Below are 12225 nucleotides of genomic sequence, written 5' to 3' on the forward strand. Positions count from 1 at the left end.
CATCCTCCTTGGGAAGGAGCTGGGGTGTCGGGTGGTCTCGGTGGGGAAATAGAGCTCAGTAGGTATAGCTGGGGAGAGATGTGGCCCACCTTGAAGGTAACTGGATAGAAGTCTCTAGAACAAAGCTATTATTTGTATTAATTAATTTTATGTAGAGATGAGGTCTTGCTACATTGCCCAGGCTGCTGTTGAATTCCTGGCCTCAAGCAATCTTCCTGCCTCAGCCTCCCAAAACGCTGGGATTACAGGCATAAGTCAGTGCATCTGACCAGCGGATATTTTTAAGCAGTTTGCTTTTACCGTTTAACTAACTGTGCCACATTGGGCAAGTTATTAAACCCTCTGCATCTCAGATGCATTGTTTTAAAGCAGGGATAAATGCCATCTATGAGGCAGGCTTGTTGTGACGAGTAGCTGATTGTCTAAAGCACCCAGTCCAGTCTGGCATGCATTATGGATACTTGGTGACTGGTAAAAAGCCATTATTGATGGTTACAAATGGATCTGAGCTCAGATACTTCTCAAGTACTTTCTAGAGTAGGGTTCTGAAGTAGTCTAGAAACCTCCTGATGTTACATATAAAATAGCGTGTGTGTGTGTGTGTGTGTGCACCCATTTTAGGGGACAGAAGATCCATAGCCTTCCTCAGATTCTTAGAGGATGCGCTTTCCATATATATCATTGAACAGGTTGCCTGCTGAACAAGGAGGCCCAGGTGAGGTGGATGGAGAAGGACTGGAGCCTGGTTGCACTCTGGCCGAGGGATGGTCTCTTCTCGAGGAAGAGGCCGCGTTTTATTATTCCCACAAAGACACCCTGTGTATTAGGTCAAGAATTTCCAAGTTAGAAAAAACTTCCTTCATTTTCCCCCACCCCCACTCCTGCTACCTCCGATCTTGTTCCTTCCAGGTAGGGTCTGTCCCCAACCCCCCGGGCCCATGTCACCTCTGCTTCTAGTTCAGTTCCCACGGGAAAGTGCTGACAGAATTGAAGGGAAAAAGCCGCAGGACTAAGGAAGAGAAGGGAAGGATTTAACTTGGAAGGAAACTAATTAGAAGAATAAGATTGAGAGAGACCTTAATTATTGGGTGGTTACGCACACTGTATCCTCTGGATGCCTGGGGGCGGGCTGCTTCTGCCCCTCCGTGGCCATGAAGGGTGAGGTAATGCTGGTGCTGTTGGACCTTAAGTGAGGACTTGAAGGTAGGGAGGTCTAACTTCTGCCTTCAACACACCTGTAAAAATTTTTTAATTTTTTAATTTTTTCTTTATTTTTGAAACAGTCTCACTCTGTCAGCCAGGCTGGAGTGCAGTGGCGCGATCTCGGCGCACGGCAACCTCTGCTTCATGGGTTCAAGTGATTTTCCTGCCTCAGCCTCCCGAGTAGCTGGGATTATAGGCACCCGCCACCACGCCCAGCTACTTTTTGTATTTTTAGTAGAGACAGGGTCTCACCAGGTTGGCCAGGCTGGTCTTGAACTCCTGGCCTCAGGTGATCCACCTGCCTTGGCCTCCCAAAGTGCTGGGATTACAGGCACGAGCCACCATGCCCAGCCAAAACTTTTTTTAATTGTGGTACAATACACATGACAAAATATTTACCATCAGTGATATTTATGCATTCATGATATTGTGCAACCATTCCCATGATCCAGTTTCAGAACATTGTCATTACCCCATAGGGAAAACCTGTACCCATCCTCCCCTCCCCAGACCCCTGGAAAAGACGAATCTATTTCTATCTCTATGGCTCTGCCCATTCCAGGCATTTCATATAAATGAAATCAAAGACTACGTGGTCTTTTGTGTCTGGCTCCTTGCACTTAGCATAATGTATTCAAGGTTTATCCATGTTGTAGCATGTATCACGGCTCCATTTTTTAAAAATTTCTGAACAATACTCTATTGTATGTCTATACTACACTATCCATCCATCTGTTGATGGAGATTTGAGTTTTTTCCACTTTTTGGCCGTTATGAATGATATTGCTATGAGCATCCATGGATCAGTTTTTGTTTAACTGCTTGTTTCTAGGTTTTTGGGTCTATACCTGGTTGTCTCCATGTCTTTTGACTTCTGACTTTTTTAAAGTCAGCTATCAGGAGGAACTTCTTTCTAAGAGAAGAGAAAGGTGGTGGGACTGTGGCTGCCTCGGGAGATGGAGGCAGAGTGTGGCCCTGCAGGAGGGAGATGTCGAGACTACCTTCGCCACATCAGCCACATTAGGAGATGGGCCTGGTGGCCCCTGTCCCCTCCTCCTCCCTTCTTTCAGCATCTCATGGCCCTTCATGGCTCAGTATCAGGGTGCCTCCCACCTTCTGTAAGGTCCTGAATTTACAGAATGGAGAAGACCTCCTTGGTCATCAGTGTCTTGTGGAGAAGGGATGGCATCATTATTGCTCTTTCATGGGTGGGACACTGAGGGTCACAGGTTGGGTCCACTGGCTTTCCAGCCCCTGTGAGGAGTGGTCTCCTCGCTGCCCAGCCCTCTCACCAGAATGCACTGGCCAGATCTCAAGCTGATAACCTCCCCAGCAGGTGTTTGCCTTCCAAGGAGGGTAGTATTGGAAACAGAAATCTCAGAGAAGTGACTGTTGATGGTGACATTTCAGACAGAGGGATGGTGAGGCTAGGGTGGAGGTCGGTATCGCCGTAGACAGAGACTGTGTGAAGCTCTTCCAGCAGAAACCCCCATTCATTGCGCATCCCTCAGGATGGGACGCTACCCTAGGTGCTGTGTTGTTTATTGTTACCCTCTCCAGTGTCTTCCGCAACTGGGTTCATATTATCACCCTTCGTTTCACAGATTCGAGAATAGCCTGGTGAGTCAGTAGCCTGTGGTCACATGGCTGTCAAGCGGTCCAGGCAGGATTGGCACTGAAGGTCGTTTGAGCCTCAGGCCTGTTTTCACTGTGCCTATGGGTTCCCGTCTCTGCACCCCTTTTCTGGCCCTGTCAGTATTTGATCCTTCCCATTTCCTCCCAGGTTATTTGGGTAAGCACCAATGCGGCTTTCCCACATTGGATTGAAGGAGAAACTAGAATACTTCACTCAAGGAGAGGACACCTGGCATCTTGCCCCTCTGGTTCTGGAATCTCTTTCATCAAACACTGTAGTTGTATGTTTTTGTTCTTTGATTTGAGACAGGGTCTCACTCTGTCACCCAGGCTGGAGTGCCGTGGTGGGATCACAGCTCACTGCAACAACCTCCTAGGCTCAGGCGATCCTTCCACCTCAGCCTCCTGAGTAGCTGGGACCACAGGCATATGCCACCACACCTGGCTGATTTTAAAAATTATTTGCAGATGGATTCTTCCTGTGTTGCCCAGGCTGGTCTCAAACTCCTGGGCTCAAGCCATTCTTCCACCTTGGCCTCCCAAAGTGCTAGGATTACAAGCGTGAGTCATTGCACCCGGCCCTAACCCTCATTTTTAATCCCCTGGCCCCCCGCCCATGCCGACTTTATTTCCAATCCCATTGGACAGAGCGTACATCTCCTGTACATGGGATACTTCTCTCTTTCTCTCAACATGCACGTGTGCATGCGCGCACACACACACACACACACACACACACCACACACACACACACACACACACACACACCTTGTTATAATCCTATTTGTTTTGCATGTATTTTGGCCATCTTCCAATCCTGGAGAGGCCACAGCAGTGTGGAGGCACAGGTAAACCTGCCCAGACGTGGGCTTGTGCTTCCTGGACGTGCTGGTGAGACAGCAGCCTGGGACCCTGGTGGGATGCCACACCGTGTTGAGCCTGGCTGCTGTCCACCTCACTGTCTCCTGCTTTCTTAGAAGACAGCCTTCCATACGGAATCAAATGGGTGCTGCAGGTTAGCAGGTGTAGGAGACGGAGCGTCCGGGGCATAGGGGAAAGCTTTTCATTAAGTTGTGAAAATTCATTATGAAACTTACACCACAGCTATGCAGAAGGGAGGCTGTGTTTACTCAAAGTCCCCCAGCAGCTCAGATTTAGTCGTTCCCTCCGATGACACGCAGGGCACCACGGGAAGCCACGGCACGTGATTTTGCAACCTTCACAAAGCATGAGAGCAGCATGGGAGCTGTGTGTCTCCGCTGCTTGTTTCCCTAAGCGGGGGTCACCAGGGACCACCACTATGGGCACAGCTGAGGGATACTGAGGACGTTTGGGAACCGATTACCTTTACTGTTTGTGAATAGCCCCTGGCTTGGCTGAGAAATTCATGGCTACTCTCTTCGTGTGGCTAGAATTCTGATTTTAATCAATCAACTTCAAAAGGCATAGCTATCTTATGGGCTAATTTGAACTCTCTGTCCTAATTTTAAAAGGTTCTTTAGCTAACAACTTTGGTTTCTGTGTGTATGGGAGAAAATTTAGGTGGAACAGATAGGTAGAAAGGAGAGTATAATAATTGCCTGTAATCCCAACACCCAGAGATCATGGCTATTTGTTTGTTTGTTTTATTTTTGTTTGTTTTGAGATGGAGTCTTGCTCTGTTGCCCAGGCTGGAGTTGCAGTGGTGCGATCTCTGCTCACTGCAACCTCTACCTGCTAGGTTCAAGCAATTCTCCTGCCTCAGCCTCCAGAGTAGCTAGAACTACAGGCACACCCCACCACGCCTGGCTAATTGTTTGTATTTTTAGTAGAGATGGAGTTTCACCGTGTTGCCCAGGCTGGTCGCAAACTCCTGAGCTCAGACAATCCACCCGCCTTGGCCTCCCAAAATGCTGGGATTACAGTCCTGAGCCACTGCGCCCAGCCATGGCTGTTTTTTTTTTTATTATGTGTCTACTCGATATCTAGTTTCTTTATATGTCATATACATTTTTCTCTGATTTGTTTTTTAACGAAAAGTAACTCTATACATGGTTGAAAGAATTAAACCTCACATAAGTGCATACAATGGGAAGTCAGCGTCTTTTCTGTCTCCGAGTCCTAGTTCTTTTTGCCAGAGTGATCTGGACCCTTGGCGAGAGAAGCTCCATCCAGCTTTTCATGGATTCTCAGCATTATTATAGAATGTTTTGCATCCACTGTGGGATGACTTGCATTAATTACTTCTGCTAGGTTTGCAAAGCAAGCCTGGGGCCTTGTCTGCTGCTGTGCTTTGTGGTCTGGGAATTTCAGACTTCAGATTTCACAGTGGGAGCTGGTGGAGTGACAGGGCCCCTTTGCAAGCCCAGCACCCTGTGAGTGATTTTGTAGGGGGCCGTGGAGAAAGTCCAGCTCCATTAGCTGAATGGCATTTTTCTCTCTGCTCCCAGAGGAGCTGTCCCCTGTGCAGGGGCTCTGAAAGCTCAGGTGCTCCTCACCGCTCATGCAACCCCTGAGATCACGTGTGTGCTGCCTCTGACCTCAGGGGTTTGTGGGCCACAGACTTCCCAATGTCAAGCTACTCTAGGGTGAATTCATCAGCCTCTGCCTTGCTGGTTTAAAAACTCTTGCAAAAATGCCAAATGGGTGTGACCTTCTCTTTCTCCTCCGACAGAAGCCTGGAATGGTCCCCCCACCGCCGGGAGAAGAAAGCCAGACGGTCATCCTTCCACCTGGCTGGCAAAGCTACCTGTCACCTCAGGGCCGGCGGTACTATGTCAACACGACCACCAATGGTGAGTGCCGCTTGGGGGAGCATCCTGCACCGACCCCCTGGCGTTCTGGCTGTCTAGAGGGGCAGGTTTTTTCACCCTTCTTCACCTCTCTGTTTGGGGGCTTTTCCTTCTTAAGGCTATGCTCAGGGCCTGCAGGGTCTGACTCCTCCCACCGTGCTGGGTGGTAGGGGTGCACGTCTGGGTGTGTAGTTCTGGGAGTATCTTGGAAAGAAGGCTGCCCTTCATGGTTTGAGTCCTCCTTGGACCCTCACGTCCACCCTGGGTATCTGTGTTAAACCCAACCTCTTCGTCTGGGGGTGTGTTTTCTCAAAGATATCTCAAAAGGTTCTGTGGTCAAAAGGTTCTGTGGCCAACAGCTGGTTTGAGTAAAATGAAGGAGGCGAAGCCACTGCATGATCTCTTGGAATTTGGAAGGTTTGAATGATCTTGAAGCTTCAAAACGGGGATTGCAAATGCGAGGTTTCCCTAATTTCACTACAACATCATCTTTTTCCTTAAGTATCTCACTGGCTGGTGTTTCTCTGGAAGTTGTTTGGGAAATGCTGGGGGTACTGTACCATCAAATAGTACAGTTTCCACGTGCATTTCTGAGTTGAATAGGACCACACCTCCATGCCCCCAATCATTAGAGACCTCCTGGGACTTCAAATGACCCCAGGATCCCCAGGAGTTGGCTGTAGAGGGTCTGTAAAAGGGAGTGCACCGCGTGGCAGGTTCTGTAACAAGGTGAATAGAGGGCACTATTGCAGGCTGTGGTCTTGGGCAGGGCAGGACAGGGCAAACCAGCTCAACAGAGCTGTGTCTTGACCTCCATTGACTCCCCAAAGAAATTACCATGAGAGGCTGGGCGTGGTGGCTCACGCCTGTAATCCCAGCACTTTGGGAGGCCGAGGCAGGCGGATCACGAGGTCAGGAGATCGAGACCATCCTAGCTCACACAGTGAAACCCCGTCTCTACTAAACATACAAAAAATTAGCCGGGCGTGGTGGCGGGCGCCTGTAGTTCCAGCTACTCTGGAGGCTGAGACAGGAGAATGGTGTGAACCCGAGAGGTAGAGCTTACAGTGAGCCGAGATCGCGCCACTGCACTCCAGCCTGGGCGACAGAGCGAGACTCCGTCTCAAGGAAAAAAAAAAAAAAAAAAAAAAAAAAAAGAAATTACCATGAAAGAACTGAGAGGATTTAAACCAAGCAAAGTTAGATTTAGTGGGGATCATAGACATGCATGCCGAGGCAGAAGACGAAACTCCTACCCAAATCCACCTGCTGGCTCAGCCTTGGCCTCTCACTCCTCTGTGCCCATCTGACTACATGACCACCCCTTCCCACCTGCGAGTATCGTTACTACAGCTGATGATTATACGCCTGCACCAGGAGGGGCTCCTAGTAACAGGGGAGCCAGCTACTGTTTAGCAGACACACAAAGAGGTCAGTTGGTTTATTCGTATCCCCTGGCAACCTGACCTTCTGCAGCCTCAAGAGGGGTGATCTAGTGGAAGAGGTAATGAAGTTTCTAGGAAAAGGGAAGTAAGACTATTTCTGACCGTTCTAATCTTACACTTCCTCAAAACAAACACATGAACAGCTTTGCACTGTTACCGAAGACTTGAAGTTTCGGAGAAGAGTGTGTCTATGTATGCAAAACACAGAATTTGGACCGTAGGATCATGAGATCATCAGTTATTTGGGGCAACATTGGATCCAGATTTTTGGAAGGTCAGGTTGCCAGGGGATATGAATCATTTGGATCCATTATTGTCTCAACTAACTTACTCTATTGCAAAGGGGTGTGGGGGAAAATGGCTTTCTGAATGTCAGCATCTTTATCTTTTTTTAAGTTAGAGAAGAGTTTATTCTCAGGGTAAAAAGTTCAGTAAGTACAAAAGGATTTGAAATCAAAAATAATCCCTGGTCTCACCTTTTAAACATATGTACATTTATTCTTTTAAAGTAATTTGGAAAATATTGTCTATGTTGTCCTTTAAATTACTTTGACAGTGTATGTGGACATCTTTCTATACTTTGTACATTTCAGTCTAACTCATTCTTTTAAACAGCGATGTAGTAATCCATTGCGTGGGTATGCTATTAATTTCACCAGCATTCTATTAATGGATGTTTAAGTCACATTTATATCAATAGACAGTGTCTGGCAGCTTTTTTTCTGGGACTCAGAATTTAGCAAATGCCACTGGTGGGAGCATTCTTATGGGTCCTGGGATATAGTGATCCCATGGAGACTCCAGGCCAGGGGTCAGTGAACTTTTTCTGCAAAGGGCCACGTAGCCAGTAGTTAGGCTTTGAGGGTCATGTGGTCTCCGTCCCAGCCACTCAGCTCTGCTGTCACAGCATGAAAGCAGCCCTGAATGATAGGTAAACAAATGAATGTAGCTGTGTTCCAATAAAACTTTATCTGTGGATCCCAAAATAGGAATTTCAAATAACTCGTGTGTGTTATAAAATATCATTGTTCCGGCCGGGTGTGGTGGCTCACGCCTGTAATCCCAGCACTTTGGGAGGCCATGGTGGGTGGATCACTTGAGGTCAGGAGTTCCAGACCAGTCTGGCCAACATGGTGAAACCCCGTCTCTACTAAAAATATCAAAATTATCTGGATGTGTTGGTGCTCACCTGTAGTCCCAGCTACCCGAGAGGCTGAGGCAGGGGAACTGCTTGAACCCAGGAGGTGGAGGTTGCAGTGAGCTAAGATCACGCCATTGCACTCCCGCCTGGGCAACAAGAGCAATACTCTGTCTCAAGAAAACAAACAAACAAAAATGTAAAAGACGATTTTCGTTGGCAAGTTCACTGGGCCATATGATAGTTGGTTTGACCAGGTGGTCCCTTGGGCCACAGCTGCTGGTCCCTGCTTCAGGCTGTCTCTTGGCTCCACGAGGACTTGCCCTATTTGCCCTTCCTCTCTTTATTTATTTATTTAGACAGAATCTCACTCTGTTGCCCAGGCTAGAGTACAGTGGCACGATCATGGCTTACTGCAACCTCAACCTCCTGGACTCAAGCACTCCTCCTATCTCTGCCCCCTGAGTAGCTGGGATTACAGGCATGTGTCATCACGCCAGGCTGATTTTTTTGTTTTTTTATTTATTTGCAACAGGGTCTCACTCTGTTGCCCAGGCTGGAGTGCAGTGGCACGATCGTGGCTCACTGCAGCCTCAACTTCCTGGGCTTAAGTGACCCTCTCACTGCAGCCTCCTGAGTAGCTGGGATTACAGGCACGTGTCAACACCCCTGGCTTTTTGCAGGGATGAAGTTTTGCCATGTTGCCCAGGCTGGTCTTGAATTCTTGGCCTCAAGTAATCTACTGATACACTGGCCTTGACCTTCCAAAGTGTTGGGATTACAGGCATGAGCCACTGTGCCTAAAAGCAGTTTTGTTTTTTGTTTTTTTTTTTTTGGTAGTAGAGACAGGGTTTCAGTATGTTGCCTAGGCTGATCCCAAACTTCTGGCTTCTGCCTCTGCTTCCCAAAGTGCTGAGATTATAGGCATGAGCTACCGTGCTCGACTCTCCCCTTCTCTTTTATGCTAAAAATAATCCCAGCACCTACCTTGGTCTTACATTCTAGATATATTATGCCAGTTTTTATTCATTACTTGTTTAACTCTTTTTTTTTTTTTTTTGAAGCAGTCTTGCTCTGTCACCCAGGCTGGAGCACGGTGGCATGATCTCGGCTTACTGCAAGCTCCGCCTCCCAGGTTCACGCCATTCTCCTGCCTCAGCCTCCCAAGTGTCTGGAACTACAGATGCCTGCCACCATGCCTGACTTTTTTTTTTTTTTGTATTTTTAGTAGAGATGGGGTTTCACCGTGTTAGCCAGAATGGTCGCCATCTCCTGACCTCGTGATCCTCCCACCACGGCCTCCCAAAGTGCTGGGATTGTAGGTGCAAGCCACCACACCCGGCCTTAACTCATTGTTTATCTGTTTGACTGAATCATTCATTCAGCACATAGTTTGAACCTCAAATATGTACCAGGCAGAGTGAGTCTTGGGATACTGGGGATTTAATAAGAACAAAGTCTCTGCCCTCAAAGTGTTTATCTTCTTATAGTGGGAACAGAATCTCAGTGAAAACCTATTTGATTCAATCAGGAAAGGGTTGTGAAGCAGGAGTCCAGGGTATTTTAAGAGCATGTCACAGAGAGACCTTAGGGAATCAGGGAGGCTTCCTGGAGGAGGAAGCTGCAGGATAGGAAAGGTATGGAAGGGGTAGGGGATGGGGAGTGTCTTACTGGTGGCAAAGAGTCAGCTGTGTTTGTAGGGATCACGCAGCCCTTGAACATCATATTAATAATTCTGCTCGATAGTCTAAGGGAGAAGGAAAGCAGCTATCTTTCTGATTCTCCTCTGGAATCGTTTCTTAGAGTTGTTTGATTTGGCTGTAGGGATGTTTTAAATATTTTTTAATCTGCCTACCTTTCTGCAGGAAGGCATCTATGAGAATAGCCACTCATGTTTATCTTACCTCCTGACTCTTGGAGGCACCTGAGCTTGTGCCTCCTCACTGCTGGGCCGGCTGCATCTGCCTTTCTGCCCGGCCCCTTGCTTCAGCATCTTTGCTCTGTCTCTCTCCAGGTGGCATTTCATCCACATGCCAGCCCAGTGCCCAGAAAGTACAGTCCTGGTTCTAAACAGGCCATTCTTCTCTTCCTCTTTGTCTGTCTACCTTTCTTCCAGACACTTCTAATCTTTCTCTCTTTATCCCTAATCTCTTCTATTCCAGAGGGTGCCAGGGGATAATAGGTGTTCTGTCTCCGTTTTTACACCTATAGCCAGTTGAAAGTCTAATTTACATTTGTATTACCTTGCCTTGGTAATCTGCTTGTTTTCTTTCTTTCTTTCTTTTTTTTTTTTTTTTTTTTTTTTACCTTTTCTTGTTTTGAGAGTCTTGTTCTGTTGCCAGGCTGGAGTGCAGTGGCGCAATCTTGGCTCACTGCAACCTCCAACTCCCTGGTTCAAGTGATTCTCCTGCCTCAGCCTCCCAAGTAGCTGGGATTACAGGCACGTGCCACCACGCCCAGCTAATTTTCGTATTTTTAGTAGAGATGGGGTTTCACCATGTTGGCCAGGATGGTCTCGATTTCCTGACCTCATGATCCACCCGCCTCAGCCTCCCAAAGTGCTGGGATTACAGGTGTGAGCCACCACGCCTGGCTGGCTAATCTGCTTATTTTCACATCCATTTAGGATTTTGTGGATGAGGTTGTCACAGTGCTAGCCACCGAGCCAAGCTCTGGGGATCCAAAATCAAATTAGATACTGTCTCTTAATCACAGAAGCTGCAGTTCTAATAGGGCCAGAGACACATATAAACCTATAAGTGTTACAAGTATTGGTGCGGAAATGTGGGGGCTCCAGGAAGGGAGTAGTCAATTTGATCTGAGTATCAACCAAGTCTTTGCAGGGCGGGAGGGGGCAGCCTTGACTCAGGCACTCCAAGCCAAGGTTACAGCGTGAGTAAAGACCAGGCAGCAAGAGAGAAACAGCGGATGTGTTTGGCATTGGTTAAGGAACAGAGAGGTGAGAGAGAGAGTCAGGGGCCTTGAGGCATTTTGAGGAGTCAGGTCTTTATCCTGTAGGCAGCGGGAATCCATGGGAAATTTCCAGGCGATGGCGAGACATGATCAGAATATTGTGGCAAGGTTGCTTGTGCGGCAGAGCGAAGGCTTTAAGGCCAGTAAGCATGGAGGCTGACAGACTAAATGAGAGGAGAAATAATGAGGTCAAACACCAATTCTACAGCAGTGGCTGGGAGAGGAGGAGGTAGAATCTGTCAGACAGGATGTGGCAGGTCAGGGACTGGGAGTGCCTGGATTCCTCCGGGTTTTCTGCCTTGTGTGATGGGACCGTGCAGTGAGTATAGGGTATTCAAAGGAGGAACAGGTGAGGAAGAAAGAAAATGAGCCCATGCCGAGTGCGTGGTTCCCTGGTGTGCGTTCAGGGAGAGATGGCTGGCGTTCAGATAGCTGCAGTGTGACTTAGAGGACTTCTGAGCTGGAGATGGGCACTTAGGGACCCATGTGGGTACACGGCCTGGCATGCAGAGAGTAGAATGGAGTTTGCCCCTCCTTGCCCCGTGGGCCCGGCCGCTGTTGATCGGTGACCAACCTGCCCAGCCACACAGCGCGGCCCAGGATTTGCATTTCATCAGCAGAGAGGTGAAGTGATGAGGATGTAGAAGATCACCCAGGCCCTTGCAGCACATGTTTAAGGCAGCAGCCAAGGAGACGTTGAAGGAATTTTCAGATATTCGAGGAATCCAGGAGAAGGTAATGCCATAAAAGGCAAGGGAGAAAAGATGGTCAGGGAGGGCAAGTCAGAGACAGACTGAAATATAGTTCAGGTTTATGATAAGAGTGATGTTTTAAATCACTGGGGAAAGCACGGATTATTTAGTGAACGGCGTTGGGCCAGATGGCTAACAGGAAGTGTCAGTGGTTAATGCAGTCATGCTGTTGCTTTCATATAAACTCGCCAACGCCATCAGAGCGTGCTCCGTGGACTTTGGGAAGTCCCCATCTTTCTTGTGGCTCTCTGGAAATTTCATTATGCACAGTGGCCTTCAGTTCAGCCCCAGGAACTCCCGGGGTTTTG

At 48.1% G+C, this 12225-nt stretch overlaps 1 protein-coding gene across 10 annotated transcripts in view; it reads left to right on the forward strand.

The window, feature by feature from the left end:
- The window catches only part of GAS7 (growth arrest specific 7), a 291891-nt gene that overhangs the window by 178776 nt on the left and 100890 nt on the right, over positions 1 to 12225 (forward strand). For all 10 annotated transcript variants that reach the window (XM_033184549.1, XM_033184554.1, XM_033184559.1 and 7 more), the window contains one exon: positions 5492 to 5612. In XM_033184549.1, coding sequence (XP_033040440.1) covers positions 5492 to 5612 — 121 coding nt within the window. The remainder of the gene's footprint in view (positions 1 to 5491; positions 5613 to 12225) is intronic.

This window comes from Trachypithecus francoisi, unplaced genomic scaffold (genome assembly GCF_009764315.1).
Source record: "Trachypithecus francoisi isolate TF-2019V2 unplaced genomic scaffold, Tfra_2.0 Lachesis_group20, whole genome shotgun sequence".
In the NCBI taxonomy this organism is placed as follows: Eukaryota; Metazoa; Chordata; class Mammalia; order Primates; family Cercopithecidae; genus Trachypithecus; species Trachypithecus francoisi.